Source organism: Nomascus leucogenys, chromosome 13 (assembly GCF_006542625.1).
Source record: "Nomascus leucogenys isolate Asia chromosome 13, Asia_NLE_v1, whole genome shotgun sequence".
NCBI classification, from domain to species: domain Eukaryota; kingdom Metazoa; phylum Chordata; class Mammalia; order Primates; family Hylobatidae; genus Nomascus; species Nomascus leucogenys.
Window position 1 is genome coordinate 54,483,223 of NC_044393.1, and position 22,696 is coordinate 54,505,918.

The 22,696-nt window shown below is 42.0% G+C and overlaps 1 protein-coding gene across 1 annotated transcript in view; it reads right to left on the bottom strand.

Moving 5' to 3' along the window:
- Window positions 1-14,819: 14,819 nt before the first annotated feature.
- PUS7 (pseudouridine synthase 7) overlaps window positions 14,820-22,696 on the bottom strand; it is a 66,358-nt gene continuing 58,481 nt past the window's right edge. Inside the window, exons 15-17 of the mRNA XM_030826417.1 lie at window positions 20,540-20,669; window positions 17,458-17,549; window positions 14,820-16,236 (exon numbers count right to left, since the gene is read on the bottom strand). Coding sequence (XP_030682277.1) covers window positions 16,100-16,236; window positions 17,458-17,549; window positions 20,540-20,669 — 359 coding nt within the window. The 3' untranslated portion in view covers window positions 14,820-16,099. The remainder of the gene's footprint in view (window positions 16,237-17,457; window positions 17,550-20,539; window positions 20,670-22,696) is intronic.

Sequence of the window (22,696 nt, forward strand, 5' to 3'; positions counted from 1 at the left end):
TTTTTTCAAGGACAGGGTCTCACTCTGTTGCCGAGGCTGGAATGCAGTGGCACAATCATAGCTTACTGCAGCCTTACACTCCTAGGCCCAAGTGATCCTCCAGACTCAGTCTCCTGAGTAGGTGAGACTACAGGCATGTGCCACCATGCCTGGCTGTCTGGCTTATTTATGTATTTTTGTATTTATTTGTTTATTTATTAGAGACAGGGTCTTGCCATGTTGCCCAGGCAGGTCTTGAACTCCTGGCCTTACGTGATCCTCCCACCTCGGCCTCCCAAAGTGCTAAGATTACAGGTGTACACCACCATGCCTGTCCTAGAATCACAGTTTTGTTTTTTTTTTCTTTTGAGACAGAGTCTCGCTCTGTCACCCAGGCTGGAGTGCAGTGGTGGCAATCATGGCTCACTGCAGCCTCCGCCTCCCAGGTTCCAGCGATTCTCCTGCCTCAGCCTCCCAAGTAGCTGGGATTACAGGCGTGTGCCACCATGCCCAGCTAATTCTTGTATTTTTAGTGAAGACAGAGTTTCACCATGTTGGCCAGGCTGGTCTCAAAATCCTGACCTCACGTGATCCGCCTGCCTCGGCCTTCCAAAGTGCTGGGATTATAGGCGTGAGCCACCATGCCCGGCCTTTATTTTATTTTATTTTTATTTTTATTTTTTTTGAGACGGAGTCTCTCTTTGTCACCCGGGCTGGAGTGCAGTGGTGTGATCTCGGCTCACTGCAACTGGCACCGATTCTTCTGCCTCAGCCTCCTGAGTAGCTGGGATGACAGGTGCGCACCATACCGTGCTAATTTTCTTACTTTTTTTTTTTCTTTTTTTGGAGGAAGTCTTGCTCTGTAGCCCAGGCTGGAGTGCAATGGTGCAATCTCGTCTCACTGCAACCTCCACTTCCTGGGTTCAAGTGAGTCTCCTGCCTCAGCCTCACGAGTAGCTGGGATTACAGGCACGCACCACTACACCTGGCTAATTTTTTTTTGAATTTCTAGTACAGACGGGGTTTCACCATGTTGGCCAGGTTGGTCTCAAACTTCTGGCCCCAGTGATCCACCTGCCTTGGCCTCCCAAAGTGCTGGGATTACAGGCATGAGCCACTGCACCTGCCCTAAATTTAGCTTTTAAAGGAAAAGACAGTATAGAGAATATTAAATGCAAAAAGAAGTTATAGCATAGCATTATACACACATCACACCCATGTAAAAAATGTATATGTGGATTTATACACACACATACATACAGATATGTATATATGTGCACACATAGATCTATAGATATATATATACACATATCTATATATGTGTGTATGTATATATATATTAATATATATACAGAAACACATAAACATAGAGAAAAAATTAGAAATCACATCAAACTCTTGACAAGGTATTTTAGGTTTAGGATTACTATAATGGTGACTGAAAAGCATTAGCATTATGACATTTATTCCAATTAGAAGAGATTAATTATATATAATTACATATATATTTGAAAAAAATACATTCCAGTTTCATTTCTGACATGCAAAGAGCTTAGAATTTGTCACTCATCTCCTTTCAGTAAGAAAGCTGAAAAACTGAAAATCAATGACTTTAATAATTTTTCTTGGACCCATGAGAGAGTTGAGGTTGCAGGGCAAAGCATCACCTCAAAATCTGGAGAGACAGGAGAATAAAGACAATCACAGATGAGGTCAGTTTACCTGGAGCAGTCATACACTGGCAGAAATACTTACATGGTAACTGATGAATGGCTAAAGGCTGGGTGTGGACCAGCATAAGAGTGGGAAACTCCTGCAGTGGCTCACGCCTGTAATCCCAGCACTTTCGGAGGCCGAGGTAGGCAGATCACTTGAGGTCAGGAGTTTGAGACCAGCCTGGCCAACATGGTGAAACCCCATCTCTACTGAAAAATTTTTTAAAAATTAGCCGGGCATGGTGGTGGGTGCCTGTAATCCCAGCTACTCTGGAGGCTGAGGCAGGAGAATCGCTTGAACCCAGGAGGCAGAGGTTGCAGTGAGTCGAGATCACGCCACTGTACTCCAGCCTGGGCAACAGAGTGAGACGCCGTCTCAAAAAAAAAAAAAAAAAAAAAAAAAAAAAGTGAGAAACTCCTGTAGGTTGGAGTCTTAGTGGGTTTTACTTCTAGGAATCCAACCAGATTCTTACTATAAAGAGTCAGGAAGGAACATTTGTTTCTGGTAGTGTAAGAGGAAAATTAACCATTCGAAAATATGTCACAGTATTCTCCATATCACAGGCCTAGTCAGCAGGGCAAAAACGTTATCAGAGCCTTATCTGACCTGGGGAGGTTACCCAAATTCAGCCCCACTAGCCTTTCTGTCTCACCTAAGGAGGAAAAAAGTCACAGTCCAGAGATACAAGCCTGAGCTTTATTATTTTTTTTTAATTATTATTATTATTATTATTTTTGAGACAGAGTCTCACTCTGTTGCCAGGCTGGAGTGCAGTGGCTTGATCTCAGCTCATTGCAACCTCCGCCTGCCGGGTTCAAGCGATTCTCCTCCCTCAGCCCCCCTAGAAGCTGAGACTATAGGCGCCTGCCACCATGTCCAGCTAATTTTTGTATTTTTAGTAGAGACGGGGTTTCACCATGTTGGCCAGGATGGTCTCGATCTCTTGACCTTGTGATCTGCCCGCTTTGGCCTCCCAAAGTGCTGGAATTACAGGCGTGAGCCACTGCTCCCGGCCATGCCTGAGCATTAATAATAGAATTATAGAATGATTTGTATTTCCCTTGTGTACCTTACCACCACATCAACATGGCTCCAGTATAACAATGAATTACAGCTGAAGGAGCTGTGATTGCCGTATAATAACAATGGATTACAGCTGAAGGAGCTGCAAGGTAACGATTCCATTTAAGGAGTTTTTAGAGAAACACAAAGACAACAGGGGAGACAAAAACTAGGACGCTAGAATAAATTAAAGCCTCCAACACCTATAGCAACAAATTTAAACGCAGTCCAACTCCTAGCCAGATTAACACAAAACCTCACACTATCTGCCTACTTATCTCAGTTCCTCTTACCTGATAAATAATGCCCATATTTCTACACAAAAATCACATGGCATACTATGTTTTAAGCAAGAAAGAAAACAAAGCAAGCATCAGACCAGACTCAGCTAGGTGTCACAGATTTTGGAACTGAGAATAACTATGATTAATATGTTAAGGGCTCTCATGGAAAAAGTAGATTACATGCAAGAACAGATGCATAATGTATGCAGAGAGATGGAAACTCTAAGAAACAATAAAGGGAAATGCTAGAAATTTTAAAAATATCACCATAACAGAAATGAGGAATGTCAGTGGACTGGACACAATCAGTGAGTCTGCAGATATGTTAACTGAAACTTCCAAATTGAAACACAAAGAGAAAAAATAATGAAAAAATAAAACAAGAAAACCCGAATGGAATGTCCAAGAACTGTGGGACAGTATGAAAAAGTGTAACATACATGTTTTGGAAAACCAGAAGAATAGAGAACAGAAGAAATATTTGAATAATGACTACAAATTTTCCCAAAATTAATGACAGACATCAAATCACATCCAGTGTCTTAGTCATTTTTGTGCGGCTATAAAAGAATATCTGAGATTGTTTAATTTATAATGGATATAAATTTATTTCTCACAGTTTTAGAGGCTGGGACGTTCAAGAACAAAGAGCTGGCAACTGGCAAGGGCCTTCTTGTTATGTTATCCCATGGCAGAAGCTGGGAGGGCAAGAGAGGATGAGAGACAGAGAGAATGCAAGAGAAACCCAGACTCCCCTTTTTATAAGGAATTCACTCTGGTGGTAACAAACCCACTCCCCAGATAATGGCCCTGACCTCGTGACCTAACCACCTCTTAAAAGTTAAAGTCCCACCTCCCAACACTGCCACATTGGGGATCAAGTTTCCAATACATGAATTTTGGGGGACCCATTCAAACCATTGTATCCAGAATCCTCAGAGAGCACTAAGCAGGATAAATATTATAAAAACTATATTTTAGCATATCATATTCAAATTGCAGGAAATCAAAGATAAAATCTTTTTTTTTTTTTGAGATGGAGTCTCGCTCTGTCGCCCAGGCTGGAGTGCAGTGGCAAGATCTCAGCTCACTGCAAGCTCCACCTCCTGGGTTCACGCCATTCTCCTGCCTCAGCCTCCCGAGTAGCTGGGACTACAGGCTCCCGCCACCACGCCCGGCTACTTTTTTTGCATTTTTAGTAGAGACAGGGTTTCACTGTGTTAGCCAGGATGGTCTCGATCTCCTGACCTTGTGATCCGCCCGCCTTGGCCTCCCAAAGTGCTGGGATTACAGGTGTGAGCCACAGCGCCCGGCCGAAAGATAAAATCTTGAAAGAAGCCAGGAAAAAACACCTTACCCATAGAGGAACAAGCATAAGAATTATATTGGTCTTGTCATCAGAAACCATGAAAATATAGAGAGTAGAGTGAAATATTTAAAGTGTTGAAAGAAAAAACTCACCAACTTAGAATTCTCTACATCCAGTGAAATTATCTTGCAAAAGTGAAGGAGAAAGAGAATTTTTCAAAAAACAAAAACTGAGGGAATTTATTGCCAGCAGACCTGCCCTGCAAAAGATGTTAAAAGAAGTTCCTCAATGAAAAGGAAAATGATATAGGTCAGAAACTCTCATGCACATCAAGAAAGGACGAGAATCAGAGAAGGAATAAAAATAACCTTTTACTTTTCTTATTAACTGATCTAATAGATGACCATTCAAAATAATAATAGCAAGAAGGAATTGCATGATTATAGCATGGAAATGTGAAATCAATGAAAGCCATGTTTCTTTGCTTTAGAAAGCAGTAGAGAGGAGTTGCAAATACTGTTTTTTTGTTTGTTTGTTTTTAGTTTTTGTTTTTTAGACAGAGTCTCACTCTGTCATCCAGGCTGGAGTACAACGGTGCAATCCCAACTTGGGATGCCTCTAGAGTAGCAGGGATTACAGGTGCCTGGCATTGTGCCCGGCTAATTTTTGTATTTTAGTAGAGATGAGGTTTCACTATGTCGGCCAGGCTGGTCTTGAACTACTGACCTCACGTGATCCGCTCATCTTGACCTCCCAAAGTGCTGGGACTATAAGCATGAGCCACTGCGCCTGGCCAGCAAATACTGTTATAAAGTGTCTGTACTATCCATGAAGGAGCAGTACTACTCATGAAGCAGTATGGTGTTATTTGAAAGTGGACTTGATTATGAATGTATACTGCAATTTTTTTTTTCTGAGATGGAGTCTTGCTCTGTTGCCCAGGCTGGAGTATGTTGGCACAATCTCGGCTCATTGCAACCTCCGCCTTCCAGGTTCAAGCAATTCTCCTGCCTCAGCCTCTCAAGTAGCTGGGACTACAGGCACCTGCCACCACGCCCGGCTAATTTTTATATTTTAGTAGAGATGGGGTTTCACCATATTGGCCAGGCTGGTCTCAAATTCCTGACCTCAGGTGATCCATCTGCTTTGGCCTCCCAAAGTGGTGGGATTACAGGCGTGAGCCACTGTGCCTGGCCAGCAATTTTTTTTTTTTTTTTTTTTTGAGACAGAGTCTCGCTCTGTCGCCCAGGCTGGAGTGAAGTGGCGCTATGTCGGCTCACTGCAAGCTCTGCCTCCCGGGTTCACGCCATTCTCCTGCCTCAGCCTCCCAAGTAGCTGGGACTACAGACACCTGCCACCACGCCTGGCTAATTTTTTGTATTTTTAGTAGAGACGAGGTTTCACCATGTTAGCCAGGATGGTCTTGATCTCCTGACCTCGTGATCCACCCGCCTCGGCCTCCCAAAGTGCTGGGATTACAGGCGTGAGCCACCACACCCAGCCAGCAATTTTTTAAAGTAGTGAAAAATTCACATGCTAAGAGAGGAGAGAAAATGAGTTATTGCTCCAAGCATAGATGACAACTCCTGGAAGACCGGGCCCAAGTTCTGGAGGGAAGATGATCCTACTTGGCATCACTTCGTCTTCCTACCTCTGTGAACAGACAATCCCACCCAGATGGGACCACGTACAGGCTTCTTCCTTAGCCTGCAACAGTGGGAACTGATGGTGCTGTGATGGGTCCACAAGGAGACATGTGCAATGGCGTTGATGACAATGTTGTTTAGGGTGATGAGGAGTTAGAGGTAATCTGATGTCCATCCCTGGAGCTCCGTGTAGTCCACATGTGATGGGTGCACTCCATGGAGTACTCTGCAACAGTTAGCATTGAGGGATTCTCTGGAGAAAGCTGAGGTCCGGAGGAGGGATGTGGATCTCTGAAGGTCTCTGAGCAACAGTCAGTGGTAGGGCCAGAACTTCAGCCTGTGCATTTTGACTCCTGGTTTGATGTCCTTTCCTCTTTACCACAGCAGCCTCTAGTGCTTTATTTAATTTTGGATTTTCACTGTTTGGAGTTATCCATATCATGACTTCCTCCTAATTAATGTGCAGGGGTCCCAAGAAACCAGGATGGCACAGGAAAGAAACAGACTTTAGCTCCACTTTATTAGACAGATATTATTATTAGAAAAAAGGATCAACTAAGACTCTATCATCTTTCCAAAGGGATAAGCTAATGGAAGGTGGCTAACTCGTTAAGTGGAATGACTCTGTGTCAACTTGACGAGCAAGTTTTTTGGTAGTGAAACATTTCTGTCTAGGCCAAAACAGGTAGTAAGATCTTCTATGTTGAAAATTAATTTTGTAAACAGGAAGAGAGAAATGTAGAAAACAGGATGAATGTGGCTAGTAAAGAACAGACGTGGGTGCTGGGCTAAGGAGAGTTATGTTCCGCATTTGGAGCTCTCAGAGGGTGCAGGTAGAGTTGAACTGAGCTGAAACAAAAGTGCTCCCAAGTGCGCCTAAGTGGTTTTTGTTGTTGTTGTTTGTTTTGAGACAGAGTCTTGCTCTGTCACCTAGGCTGGAGTGCAGTGGTGAGATCTTGGCTCACTGCAACCTCTGCCTCCCGGGTTCAAGCAATTCTCGTGCCTCAGCCTCGTAAGTAGCTGGGATTATAGGCGCCCGCCACCACGCCCGGCTAATTTTTGTATTTTTAGTAGAGACTGGGTTTCACCATGTTGGCCAGACTGGTCTTCAACTCCTGACCTCAAGTGATCTGCCTGCCTAGGCCTCCCAAAGTGCTGGGATTACACATGTGAGCCACTGCGCCTGGCAGTGCCTGACTATTTTCATCCTGTAAAGTTATGGTTGTGAATTCTTGTGCTTAACCCTGAGCCCTCCCTGTCATGAAAATCCATTTTCAGATTGTTACTGTGGACACTATAGCAATCTATGGACACCATAGGAACTTAGTTTACAAACAAAATCTCAATAAAGAATATCTCCTACAGCCTTTAAAACCCAACCCTCAGCCGGGCGTGGTGGCTTACGCCTGTAATCCCAGCACTTTGGGAGGCTGAGGCAGGCGAATCACGAGGTCAAGAGATCGAGACCATCCCGGCCAACATGGTGAAATCCTGTCTCTACTAAAAATACAAAAATTAGGTGGGTGTGGTGGCATGTGCCTGTGGTCTCAGCTACTCGGGAGGCTGAGGCAGGAGAATCGCTTGAACCCGGGAGGGGGAGGTTGCAGTGAGCCAAAATCACGCCACTGCACTCCAGCCTGGTGACAGAGCAAGACTCTGTCTCAAAAAACAAAACAACAAAAACCCAACCCTCAAGAAAGTAAATATAGGCCAGGCTCAGTGGCTCAGGCCTGTAATCCCAGCACTCTAGGAGGCTGAGGCAGGCAGATGGCTTGAGCTCAGGAGTTCAAGACCAGCCTGGGCAACATGGTGAAACCCCATCTCTACCAAAAATACAAAAATTAGCCTGTAGTGGTGTGTGCCTGTAGTCCCAGCTACTTTTGAGCCTGGGAGGTTGAGGCCTCAGTGATCCGTGATCGTGTTACTACAGTCCAGCCTGAGCAACAGTGAGATCTTGTCTCAAAAAAAAAAAAAAAGAAAGTAGCCCATGGAATGGGAGAAAATATTTTCCAATCATATACCTGATAAAGGATTTGTACCTAGAACATACAAAGAACTCTAGATCTCAACAACATAAAGAAAAATAACACCCCACAAATGGGCAAAAGATCTCAATAGACATTTCTCCAAAGAATAGACAAATGGCCAATAAGCATACGCAAAATATTCCACATAGTCATCAGGGAAATGCAAATCAAAACCATAGTGAGAAACCACTTGATTTTCATTTGTTTAAATTTATTTTTATTTTTGTTTTTGAGATGGAGTCTTGCTATCTCGCCCAGCCTGGAGTGCAGTGATGCAATCTTGGCTCACTGCAACCTCTGCCTCCTGGATTCGACAGTTCTACTGTCTCAGCCTCCCAAGTAGCTGGGACTACACGTGCCTGCCACTATGTCTGGCTGATTTTTGTATTTTTAGTAGAGATGGGGTTTCACCATGTTGGCCAGGCTGGTCTTGAACTCCTGACCTCAAGTGATCTGCCCGACTTGACCTCCTAAAGTGCTGGGATTACAGGCGTGAGCCACCATGCCCAGCTGAGAAATCTCTTTATACCCAAAAGGATGGCTACAATTACAAAGACAGATAACAACAAGTGTTGATGAGGATGTGGAGAAAGTGGAACTGTCATACACTCCTAATGGGAATGTAACATGGTGCAGCTACTTAGGAAAATCTCTGATAGTTCTTCAAAGATTAAACACAGTTATCGTATGACACAGAAATTCCACTGCTAGCTTGATACTCAAGAGAAATGGAGACATATGACCGTACAAAAACTCATACCAAAATGTTTATAACAGCGTTATTCATAAAAGCTAGAAGGTGGAAACAACCCAAACGTCTATCAATTGATGAACATAAATAAAATGTGGTATATTCATAGATGGAGTATTATTTGCCTAAAAAAGGAATAAAGTACTTTTACATCACAAACTGGATACACCTTGAAAACATTATGCTAAGTGAAAGTCAGTACCGCATATTGTATAATTTCATTCATATCAAATGACTAGAACAGACCAATCAACAGAGATTGAAAGTAGCAGTTGCCAGGGGCTGGGGCTGAGGTGATAATAGGAAGTCAATGCTAATACGTTTGAAGTTTCTTTTTGAGATGATAAAAAAATGGGCCGGGTGCAGTGGCTCACGCCTGTAATCCCAGCACTTTGGGACATAGAGGCAGGCGGATCACGAGGTCAGGAGTTCAAGACCAGCCTGGCCAATATGGTGAAACCCCGTCTCTACTAAAAATACAAAAATTAGCTGGGCGTGGTGGCACACACCTGTAGTCCCAGTTACTTGGGAGGCTAAGGCAGGAGAGCCACTTGAACCTGGGAGGCAGAGGTTGCGGTGAGCTGAGATCGCGCCACTCCAGCCTGGGCAACAGAGCCAGACTCCGTCTCAAAAAAAAAGTAAAAATGATTGTGATAATGGTTGCACAATTCCAAATATATTAAAATCCTTTGTACACTTAAATGAGTGCATTTGTAAACTATACCTCAATAAAGCTATCATTAATAAAAGCCAGAACAAAACCTCAGCCCTGCCTAATCACCTTGCCATCCTGTACAACCTAAGTTCTTAGCTTCATGTGCTGTTTTCACAATTTTTTTTCACTTCTGACTCTGTCCTTATTCTCACCTCCCAAACTTCAATTTATATCCCATGAACATGGAATTTAAAATCTAAATAGAAGGCTGGGCACGGTGGCTTACGCCTGTAATCCTAGCTACTTGGGAGGCTGAGGCACGAGAATCGCTTGAACCTGGGAGGCAGAGGTTGCAGTGAGCCGAGATCACACCACTGCACTCCCGCCTGGGCAACAGAGCAAGACCCTGTCTCAAAAATAAATAAATAAATAATGAAATAAAATCTAAATAGAGGCTGCACTGAGGATTAGCTTTTCATTATTTATAGGTGAAAGAAAATTGTATTGGAATTGCTTGGAAAATTTCAAACACTCTGATAATATTTTAGAACCTAATAACAACCATGTTTGTTATGTGCTCCCATAGCAAAAGTATTTACTCCCAATCAGTATAAAACTTAACAATCCAGTAAACATTTCAAAATCATATTTAACTAGCTGTGCTTCCAACCTACATATTCCCAATGTAAAAAACCAAACCTTAATACTCAAATTTACCATTATACTGGTGACATGCAACAAAGAACAAGTGATCTTTCTGAAGACTCAACGTCCAGTGTGGTAGCCGTTGGCCACAAGTGGCTATTGAGCACTAAAAATACAGCTAGTCCAAATTGATAAATATTTTAAGTGTAAAATACACACTGGCTTTTTAAGACTTAGAACAAAAAAGAGAATATAAAATATTGAGTTTTTTATATTACTTATAAGTTGAAACGATATTTTGGATATGTTGCTTTATAGAAACTACATCATTAATTGTACTTGTTTCTTTTCATTTTCTTAATAAGGCTACCAGAAAATTTCAATTACATACGTGGCTCACATTATATATGTATTGGACAAAGCTGCTCTAAAGATCCACGTAGGGCTTTCGAGGGGACTGTAAATATGCATTAGGAGACAGGGGCTTTGAATAATTTCTCCCATCATAGTTTCCTGTTGTCATCTCTTTTTACATACTGGGTACTTTCCAGGAGTCTAGCACAGCCGGATAAGCCGTAACAGAAAATCAACACAGTATACCCGAAGGACAACACAATAATATGGGCTCTCTGGCCATTCCTGCTTTTTGCAGCTGCTGCTTTCATAAGATGCTACAGCCAAGGAGTTTTTAATTACAACAATTATGACTTTTTTGCGGGGTGGAAGGTAAATTTTCTGTATGGAGTAACAAGGCCACAGTGCCTTAAGAATGGTTTGATGGAACCTTTGGACAAGGGTAGCAAAGAAAGAAAAGGCGGGGAGCAGTGACCCACGCCTGTAATCCCAGCACTTTGGGAGGCTGAGACGGGTGGATCACTTGAGCCCAGGAGTTTGAGACCCACCTGGCCAACATGGCGAAACTTCTTCTCTACCAAAAATACAAAAACACTAGTCAGGTATGGTGACACGTGCTTGTGGTCCCAGCTACTCAGAAGGCTGAGGTGGGAGGATGGTTTGAACCCAGGAGGCAGGGGCTGCAGTGAGCTGAGATCCTGCCACTGCACTCCAGCCTGTGTGACAGAGTGAGACTCTGTCTCAAACAAACAAACAAGTAAAAAAGAATTATTAGTGATCCTGGAGGAAGCCAAAAAATAAGAAGCATGGAAGCGAGTTTAAGGAAGGCTCTTAGCGATCTCAAGTGTGAAATCTTAGATCATCAATATGAGCCTTGGATCTAATTACAATGTAATCCCTTTTGCACATATATTCATTGTTTGCCTGTAATCATCAGCATCACCAGGTGTTGATAGATGCAGGAGGAAGATACGGGGGAGGATCCCAGGAGAATCTTGGACCAGCCTGAGCACTGGGAGAACAGGATGGAGCCACGGAAGTTCACGCTGCTTGTAGGGGGAAGGAGCCTGCGTTTTTCAGTTCCTGTGTATGGCCTGGAATCAATCTGTGAGGTGGGGCCTGTTAGCAGAAACCCCTCTCGCTTTGCTTAGTTTTTTTCTTTTGCCCATTTTGACCAATAAATTCCGTTCCCCTCACCCTTCGATGTGTCTGCGTGCGTAACTTTTCCTGGTCATGACATAAGAACCTGGATTTAGCTGAACTAAGGAGCAGAAATTCTGCAACATTTGCAACTGTATTACTTTTTTTTTTTTCAGATGGAGTTTCCCTCTGTTGCCTAGGCTGGAGTTCAATGGTGTGATCTTGGCTCACTGCAACCTCTGCCTCCTGGGTTCAAGCAATTCTGCCTCAGCCTCCCAAGTAGCTGGGATTACAGGCATTTGCCACCATGCCTGGCTGATTTTTGTATTTTTAGTAGAGATGGTGTTTCACCATGTTGGCCAGGCTGGTCTTGAACTCTTGACCTCAAGTGATCCGCCCGCCTTGGCCTCCTAAAATGCCAGGATTACAGGCATGGGCTGCAGCCTGCAACAGTATCACATCTGATCAATATAGACTTTGCTTTGCATCTCAGGTGATTGATTTATTAACTGGGTCAGTGCTGTACACCACAGAGCCACTAGCCACACATTTGGCTATGGAGCAGTTGAAACTGTGACTGAGGAGCTTAAGTCAAGTTTAAGTAGCTACATGGCTAGTGGCTGCTGTGTTGGCCGGTACAGGTCTGGAGCCTGGCTGCTTCGTGTGTAACAGCAGCACATGTAGGGAGTTGGTTAGAAATGCAGTATTTCATATTCTACCTGGACTTCCTGAAATACATCCTGCAGTTTAAGACGATCACCAGGTGACTCTTAAGTACATTAAAGGTTGGAAAGCACTTTAGGACCTAGAGTAGGGGGTCTTATTGAATACATTGAAGCCCCTAAAATTGTATTAAAAGTTCGCATGAATTTGTCACACACACACACACATATGGATACACTTCCCTGCTTTCCTTCTCCTGGAAGCAATGTCTATACTTCTCCCTCAGATTTTCCAAGGTATTCATGATCCAAAACTAAGTTCTACCCTACACTAAGTGGAAAAGCAGATTTCATTGAACAAAGAAAGCCTTAAAGTTATCCTTTGCTGAGCAAGTAAATGCTTTTGAATTTACAAAGATGAGAAGCTGGCCATACTCAGCTTTATCATTCTTCCAGTGTGGTTTCATTTCTTCATATGTCTGAAATAAAAAACTACATGTACACTCCAGGTCTGCTTTGGTTTCAAAAAGGCACATGCACATCAATGCACATTGGTAGCTATAAAACATTTATATGTATTCTATTTTGTATTATACACACACATCCTTATTTTTTTAAGTGCAAATTGACCACAAAATGCATTCCAGTGCAAATACCAGTCGATGTTAATTCATATAGCCTGGAGCAACTGGTGAAGTTTTAAGTACTGAGGTACTATTGCAGCTGTTACCAATTTTTTGGTTGATTCAGGAATCAACCAGAAATTTTTAAAACTGGTATAATGGCTGTCTACTTATTACCTACAACATGAAATCATGAAGATTCAGGAAGCAATCAGGATTTTTTTTGTTAGTATAATAGCAGTCTGGTTATTATCTACAACATGAAACCATGAATAAAAATATTGGAAAGAACAATCTTGATTATTTAGCTTCCTTTCCTGTTACAGAATAGTGTTGGTTTTACATTACAATAAAAATAATGATCCTTTATTATTTCTCTTAGGCAAAAATTTAGGAAGCAATGATACTTTTATGTTGAGGATGAGGTTGCTTTCAGGCTTTGTAAATTTGTCTAAGAGAAACTTCCTCCCTTTCTGAACAACAAAAAATGTTCTGAATTCTATGCTAAAGCAATAATTTATTTCAGGTTGACTAAGTCCCTAGAGTTAGGTGGTGTGCCCCGAGTCTCAAAACAGCTTGAAGAATCCGCCTTGAATCACTATTTATCCACTGGTGTTTAGGAAGAAACATTTACAAACCGGCACTAGCTAACACAGCCAGGAAAATTAACGATAGAGCCGTATTTCCCAGATGAAGAAAACACAAGTTTAGCTTCACTTTTGTTTTGGAATGCAAATTTATACTGGCTGAGCATCCCAAATCTGAAAATCCAAAATCCAAAACTTGCTCATTGGAGCATTTTGGATTTTTGGATTCCAACCAGTAAGTTGAAGTACAAATCTAAAAAAAAATTGAAAATCCAAAACACTTCTAGTCCCAGGCATTTTGTGTAAGGGATACTCAACCTGTAAATGCAGAACTGCTGAATGCAATTGCAAAAGAAAGACTTAGATCCCTTCATAAATAATTTTCTGTCAGATGAAGGGCAACTCCAGCTATTACTGGAAGGTACAGGCAGGACTACTATACATTTAATACATATTTGGCTTTTGTAAGACAAAATATATATATTTATATACATATTTGAGACAGGGTCTCACTATGTTGCCCAGGCTGGTCTCAAGCTCCTGGGCTCAGGCAATCCTCCCACCTTGGTCTCCCAAAGTGTACAGGTGTGAGCCACCGTGCCTGACCTAGGACAAAATATTCTTTCAAAACTAGCTAGCTAAAAGGATAATTTACTGGGCTGGGCATGGTGGCTCACGTCTGTAATCCCAGCACTTTGGGAGGTAGCAGTGGGCAGATCACTTTAGGCCAGGAGTTTGAGACCAGCCTAGCTAACATGGCGAAACTCCGCATCTACTAAAAATACAAAATTAGCCAGGCCTGGCAGCGGTGCCTGTAATCCCAGCTACTTAGGAGGCTGAGGCACGAGAGTCACTTGAACCCGGTAGTGGGAGGTTGCAGAGAGCCAGGATCACGCCACTGCACTCCAGCCTGGGTGACAGAGCAACACTGTCTCAAAAAAAAAAAAAAAAAAAAAAAAAAATATATATATATATATATATATATAAAATTTACCATGCTATTTCCAATCTTTTTTAAGCCTCAGCAGTGTGGTGGTGGTGGATGTCATTAAAACAAAAGGGTTGAAAAACAGTTCTCAATCTCGTTTCTACTACCAGATACAAGACAAATGTCATTCACATTCCCATGGTGCGATGCTCCTGGTATGGTAGCTCTTTTCCATTCCTTTCTTTTCTACTCCATAAAGCGCACTGGAAGGTGAGTGAGTGATTCCAATAACCTGGAGTCCAGTCCAACACAGTCAATTATTCATAGCATTTGACTCAGTTTGTCCTCATACTTCACAGATGATCACAACACATTTTGGTGTCAACACCGTTTCTGATGAGGACCCCTCATTCATTTAGTTCCTTACCTTTAGTCAAGGTCAAGATTCTTATCTGCACTCATTTTGATATAGTTATTTATTTACATAAACAGTAGAAAGGAGATTTTAAAAATATTTACTACATTTGTTTCTAGAAATCATAGAAAATAAAAATTGATACAATTATGATATACAGCTTTAGAAAGGCGTATTTATCCTTTCACACCAGAGAAGTTTATGCAATGCCAGACATGGAAATACCAAAGCCATTGGTGACAAAGGGTAAATGCTACTGATAGAAGAAGGCTTGTCCATTTTTATAGTTTTCTTCTCTAACATTATTTATTTTTGAGCAAATACCAGTCCAGTGGAAAGAGTTCTGAACATAAAAGGCACCTAGAGTAAAAATTAGACCTTAACTAATAAAACAGCTGTACACGTTTACATCAAGAAAAAAAATCCAGCCAGCACAGCTCACGCCTGTAATCCCAGGAGTTAGCCTCAGCAACACGGCAAAACCCCCGTCTCTACAAAAAATACAAAAATCAGCTAGGCGTGGTGGTGCCCGTCTGTACTCCCAGCTACTTAGGAGGCTGAGGTGGGAGAGTCACTGGAGCCTGGGAGGTCGAGGCTGCAGTGCAAGATTGAGAATTGCAGGATTGCACTGCAATCCAGCCTGCGCTACAGAGTGAGACCCTGTCTCGAAAAAAAAAAGAAAAAAATAAAATGGGTCTATCAATGCAACATTCCTGCAAGGCATTGATAATATAAATGCAAAAGCCACTGCAACTAAGAAGTCTATAATGCTTCCCTGAATCTAGTACATAAGCAGGATAATGACAATCACTTTTTGTTTATAAATTTGTAGGTGTCTTAATATTTCAATCAGCATGAGTACTGTATTTATATTTGTGGGTGGCAGCTCTCAAATTATCCATAGTCCAGATTTGTTTTGTTGCATTTGCTCTTAAAATGCATTGTTGTATACTCCATCACAGATGTGTCAAATACTCCTGCTGTCTTTTGAGAATGTAGCAAAACCTAAACCTGCTACTTTAAACCAAAGTCCTTTTTTTATTATTGTAAAGCTGACATTTTACTCTGATTTCAGCACCTGAAGTATATTTTGACTAATTTATATTCTGAGCTAAAATTAAGAACCTCAGGATTTGTGTACATGTACAAATATTGCAAATTATTTCTTTAAGCTAATAAAAACTTAAAAAAATACAAATAATTTTTTATTACAAAGATTTGAAATCCATATATGAGTCTGAACTAAGAAAAAAATGCACAGGGAGCCAGGAAGCAAACACTTGTGTGCATTTTCTAATCTGTGGACAAGGTACTGCTCAGCGAAGCCAGGTTGTATTCAGCTGCGTCTGGTTCTTGATACTGGTATCCATTTTTAGCACTTCTCGAATGGCCATGGTGGCGTAAGTAGAAGGGGGTAGAGAAAAATCCATTTTCAGAGCCCTGTATTTGCCTTCTGCAAGGCAAGAAAGAAAACAGTCAGAAAATGAAGGCAGCTGCAGACAGACCAGCGAGAGTCACATAATCTCTAAGCAAATACAAAGAACTATGCTGCTTTCCTTAGACTCCACTTCCCAGGGGGCCTCGGAGAATGAGACCATGGAAGTAAGAGATCTGTGAGTGTGAACCTGCTGAATGGTTACCGAAATTCTGCCCAGGAACTTTCACAACAAGGCAGATGACAGAAGAACACAAAAGAGAAACACATGTAAAGTTAAAGAAATAATAATAAATTATGGCCTGGGAAAAAACAGAACAAGAATTTGATGATGAGAATGCCAATTTAATTAATTAATTAATTTATTTTTTTGAGACAGAGTCTTGCTATGTTGCCCAGACTCGGCTCACTGCAGCCTCCACCTCCCGGGTTGAAGCGATTCTCCTGCCTCAGCCTCTGGAGCAGCTGGGATTACAGGCGCCCATCACCACGCCCAGCTAATTTTTTTTTTGTATTTTCAGTAGAGACGGGGTTTTGTCATGTTGGCCAGGCTAGTCTGGAACTCCTGACCTCAAGTGATCCACTCGTCTCGGTCTCCCAAACTGCTGGGATTACAGGTGTGAGCCACCATGCCCGGCCACCAATTTATTTTTTTTTTTTTTGAGATGGAGTCTTGCTTTGTCGCCCAGGCTGGAGTGCAGTGGCGTGATCTCGGCTCACTACAAGCTCCACCTCCCGGGTTCACACCATTCTCCTGCCTCAGCCTCTCCGAGTAGCTGGGACTACAGGCGCCCGCCACCACGCCCAGCTAATTTTTTGTATTTTTAGTAGAGACGGGGTTTCACCATGGTCTTGATCTCCTGACCTCGTGATCTGCCCGCCTCGGCCTCCCAAAGTGCTGGGATTACAAGCGTGAGCCACCGCGCGCGGCCAACCAATTTAATTTTTTAGACTCTTCCTGAATTTTCACTCACCTTTGGTAAGTCTCTGTGGGGGATGGGGAGAAACACTCCATCACCTAATATCACAACCATCTATAACATGCACTTATTTTCAGGAGGATTTACTGGTTTTAATTACTAACTTCCAGCCATAATTGCGAAAGTAAGGTCATAAAACACAACAATGAAATCATGGGTGGTGGTAGTGCTTGTAAGAGCAGTTTTCAAAAAAAAATTATGTTTTTGTTTAACAAAACATTTCAAAGTCAACACAGAGCTGACGACTGAGTAAACTTACCAGAAGCAAAAACTGGTGGTGGCTTCCCTTCTAGGTTGTCAACATCTGTGTTGAAAAGTGGAATTTTGGGATCATCATACGCGACGACTTCCCTTCAAAACATATGAATAAAGATAAGTGTGAATGTGAACTTTCATAAAAGGTACTAAGCCACTCATCATCATTTATTTAGCAAGAAAAACACGTAAGTTTACTGTAAATAATTATAGTTAGGAATCTTGAATAACAGAGCAGGGCCAGATTTTATACCTAAGTTTTGCTTATATATATAATTTTTTTTTTTTTTTTTTTTGAGATGGAGTCTCAACTCTGTCACCTAGGCTGGAGTGCAGTGGTGTGATCTTGGCTCATGGCAACCTCTGCCTCCTGGGTTCAATCGATTCTCCTGCCTCAGTCTCGCAAGTAGCTGGGACTATAGGTGTGTGCCACCATGCCTGGCTAATTTTTGTATTTTTAGTAGAGATGGGGCCTCACCATGTTGGCCAGGGAGGTCTCAAACTCCTGACCTCAGGTGATCCACCCGCCACAGTCTCCCAAAGTGCTGGGATTATAATGTGAGCCACTGTGCCCAACTCAATCCAATTATATTCTATTAGTTATTTAAAAATGTACAACTGGGGCCAGGCATGGTGGCTCATGCCTCTAATCCCAACACTTTGGGCGGCTGAGGTGGGATGACTGACTAAGCCCAGGAGTTCAAGACCAGCGTGGGCAACATGGTGAAACCCCATCTCTTTATATTAATAATTAAAATTTTAAAAATGTACAACTGACAGATCTTGTTTTTTTAGACGGAGTCTCGCTCTGTCGCCCAGGCTGGAGTGCAGTGGTGAGATCTTGGCTCACTGCAAGCTCCGCCTCCCGGGTTCACGCCATTCTCCTGCCTCAGCCTCCTGAGTAGCTGGGACTACAGGCGTCCACCATCACGCCCAGCTAATTTTTTGTATTTTTAGTAGAGACAGCCTTTCACCGTGTTAGCCAGGATGGTCTCGATCTCCTGACCTCGTGATCCGCCCGCCTCGGCCTCCCAAAGTGCTGGGATTACAGGCGTGAGCCACTGCGCCCAGCAGACAATTCTTTTTAAATGAAGTTGAGAGGCAATAAACTTCACTTTGCACAGCTGTGATCAAATTACTTATGGCATTTACATTTTCTCCAGAGTGGGTGCCACAATCAACAACAGCTTGTTACTAAGAAGGAACAGTTCTCTGGAGTGCGGAAGACAAAGTCCAACCATGTGGACCTCTTGCCTATAATCCAGAGAGAAGGAGGTAAGAGAGATGGAGAAGAGAAGGAAATAGGGAATGAAATAATTTCCTGGCAATAGGCAACTAGTTCAGGATTTCATTTTAAAATTATCAAATAAAGCTTTAGATAATACTGGGTATTAAAATTTGTTTCTGAGACACGGTTTTGGTTTGTCACTCAGGTTGGAGGGCAGTGGCATGATCACAGCTTACTGCAGCCTCAACCTTCCAGGCTCAAGCAATCCTCCCACATCGGCCTCCCAAACAGCTGGGACTACAGGTGTGCACCATCACAGCAGACTAATTTTTGTAATTTTTTGTAGAGATGGTCTTGCTATGTTGTGGAGGCAGGTCTCAAGCTCCTAGGCTCAAGTGATCCTCCCACCTTGGGCTTCCAACAAAGTATTTTTAAACGAACTAATACAAGTATCTTTTCCTCTCTAGAAACATGATATTAAAACAACCAGAGCAGTGTTTGGAACTCACAGCTAATTCTAAGTAAGGTAATTTGCTCAGGGATAGCTCTGTAAGCAAATCTAAGTTTTCAGAAATAGGAAAAAAGTTCACTCTGTACACATTTCTTCAATAATTCAGTGATGCCAACAAAATGTAAATGAACTCACTTCCCATAACTGTTTACATTCAAAACAGCTTCTCTATTTCTTTTCTTTTTTTAGAGACAGGGTCTCACTATATTGCCCAGGCTCGTCTCAAACTCCTGACCTCAAGCAATCCTCCCGCTTCAGCCTCTCGAGTCTCCGGGCTTACTTATGAGACATTGTGCCCGGCTTAGCTTAATTTACTTCTTGATGATTTGAAAAATACAAAGTAGTAGCAGTAGTGGTAACAACAGTAATAATAACAATTAATAACTAACACTTATGAAACACTTATATGCTGGGTTGTAAGCACCGAAAAATACAGTCATGCACTGCTTACCAACAGGGACATGTTCTAACCCTTGTCAGGCATTTCATCACCGTGTAAACATCACAGAATGTACTTACACAAACACAGATGGTACAGCCTACTACACGCCTTGGTTATAGAGTATAGCCTATTGCTCCTAGGCTACAAACCTATACGGCATGTTACTGTACTGAATACTGGAGGCAACTGTAACACAATGGTAAGTACTTGTGCATCTAAACATAGCAAAGGCACAGGCTGGACGTGGTGGCTCATGCCCGTAATCCCAATACTTTGGGAGGCCGAGGTCGGAGGATTGCTTGAGCCCAGGAGTTTGAGGCTGCAGCAAGCCATGATTATGCCACTGCATAAAAAAAAAAAAGAAAAGAAAGAAAAGATAAGAAAAAGAAAAGGAAAAGAAAAAGAAAAGCAAAAGATAAAAGAGAAAAAAGAAAAGAAAAAAGGTAAGGCCAGGTGTGGTGGCTCGCGCCTGTAATCCCAGCGCTTTGGGAGGCCGGGGCAGGAGGATCACCTGAAGTCAGGAGTTTGATGCCAGCCTGGCCAATATGGTGAAACCCTGCCTCTAATAAAAATACAAAAATTATCCAGGTGTGGTGGCAGGTGCCTGTAATCCTAGCTACTCTGGAAGCTGAGGCAGGAGAATCGCTTGAACCTGGGAGGCAGAAGTTGCAGCGAGCCAAGATCATGCTATTGCACTCCAGCCTGGGTGACTAGTGAAACTCCGTCTCAAAAAAAACAAAAGGTAAGTAAAAATATGGTGTTATAATCTTATGATACCACCATCACATAAGCAATCTGTCACTGACTGAAAATTCTTGTGCAGTACATGACTCTATATAAAGTGAAGCAAAAGCTTACAACTTATATGGTAATTCAGTTCTATTTCATTCTAGATGATTACTCACCAGCTAACATTCTGAGGACGAATAATGATCTTTCGGTAGGCCCCTGACAAGGAATAATCTCGAATTTTGTGTCTCATGTTGTCAATATCAAGATTGTCAGCTGTGAGCATTTCCCTGTAGGCTTCTTGAACTAATATAAAATACAAAAAGTTAGTTGAAATGCAGCTTGTCAGTCAAGTTATCCTGAACTAGATTATAAATAGAGTAACATGTAAGTTCAGTTAGACTGCCCTAATAAAATTAGTCACCTTAATTTATAATCCAAAATCTGTTCCCTGGAATCAAAATTTAGTGACTTAGTAACTAGGACTATAGGGGGTACTGAGCTTTGGTTTGGCCAATTTGTAAGTTATTTTTGCAACCAGTCACAGTACCTGTGGTGTAAGGTTCCCAAGCCAACTACAAAAGGCCATTTCATCCAAAGTTGCTAAACTACATTTTATATGGGCTGAGAGTTGGAAGACACCATATACAGAGGCTTCAAACTCTCTCTGGAAGAGGCAGTTATAAATAAATGTATAAAAATAACAGACCTTGGAAAACCATCTGGCTCACCCGCGCACCTGATGTACAGTCTTTTTTATAGCACTCAAGAGAGACAGTTTTCCAGCCTTTGCTTGCACAGTCATTAATGGGGAAATACTTCGTGAGGCATGCAATTATTAGAAAGTCCTTCCTATTCCAAGCTGAAATCCATTTTCTTATAACTTCTGTTGACGCTTTGGAACAAAGTGGATTAACTGTCCTCTTCCACATATAGTCATAAGTATTGGATCTTTCAGCCATATCTTCTCTAGACCAAACAATGCTTCCCTTAGCTATCCCTCCTTTAACATTTCTGTATTTCCCACCAAACCTTTTATCTGCCCCAGGATAACAGGCTCACATACAACAATAACTCCAGATATTTTAAGCTTTTTATCCAAACTACTATCAAACTAGGCCTTTTCTATCGGCATTTGATCACTGGGCATAAATGTGGGAATTTACATTTATTCCTATTAAATACCTTCTGCAGTTTTTTTTTAACATCTTACTAAATTATTTATTGCAAACTTGCCCCTCTATTACAACTTTTGCTAGCCTTCTACTCATTCAGTAACTAATATAAGACATTGAATATGAGGTGTCATACATATTAGATAAATTAATGGATGGGTAAATGCAAATACATTGAAATTGTGTTTTTAAAATGAATACTGCAATAGAATATTATGCAATTCTTAAATACTTATTTTTCATATAATTAATATTAACTATTTTGCACAATTTGCAAATATAACAAGCAAATTTCTTTGTTCAAGTTACTCATAAAAAATATTGGCCAAAACAGGTCCCTCGCCACACACTAAGGACAATAGGGATCCCTCAGTCAAGCCCTGTCAGGTACCAGGTATGCATGTGTTACATACCCAGAAACCTGAAATATCACCCATCCAGTCTACAAATGGCCATCCTGGCTACAAGGTTTTCATGAACGGCTTTGTCAAAGGCTTTGCTGAATTTATGTTCTAATTGGTACTGGCAAAGTTCCTGATCCCAAAAGGTTTAAGAGAGAAGAGGAAAATAATGTTTTCTTTCTTATGATAGTTGATTTTGGGTGTCAACTTGACTGGGGTAAGGGAGACCCCAACAGCTAGTAAAACATGATTTATTTTCACTGCTTCAGTAGGCACCGAGCTTAGCCTTCTCAGAGGAAAATCCAGGTGGTATGGCATTTGATTAGAGTGACCGGACTGTGCCGGCTGTTTCGGTGAGGGTGTTTCTATAGAAGACTGGCATGTGAGTTGGTGGGCAGAGTGGGGAAGATCTGCCCTCAAGGTGGGTGCACACCTCCAATCAGCTGGGGGCCTGGATGGAACATAAAGGCAGAGGAAGGCTGAATTCTCTCTCTCTCCTTCCCAGAGCCAGATGCCCTTCTTCGCCTGTCTCTGGATGTCAACTCTAGGTTCTCTGGCCTATGGACTCTGGAACTTATACCAGTGGTTCCCCAGGTCTCAAATCTTTGACCTCCAACTGAGAGTTACATCATTGGCTTCCCTGGTTCTGAGGCCTTCACACTTGGACTAAACCATGCTGCTGGCTTTCCCAGTTCTCCCATTTGCAGATGGCCTGTTGTGGGACTTCTCAACTCCACAATCAAGTAGGCCAATTTCC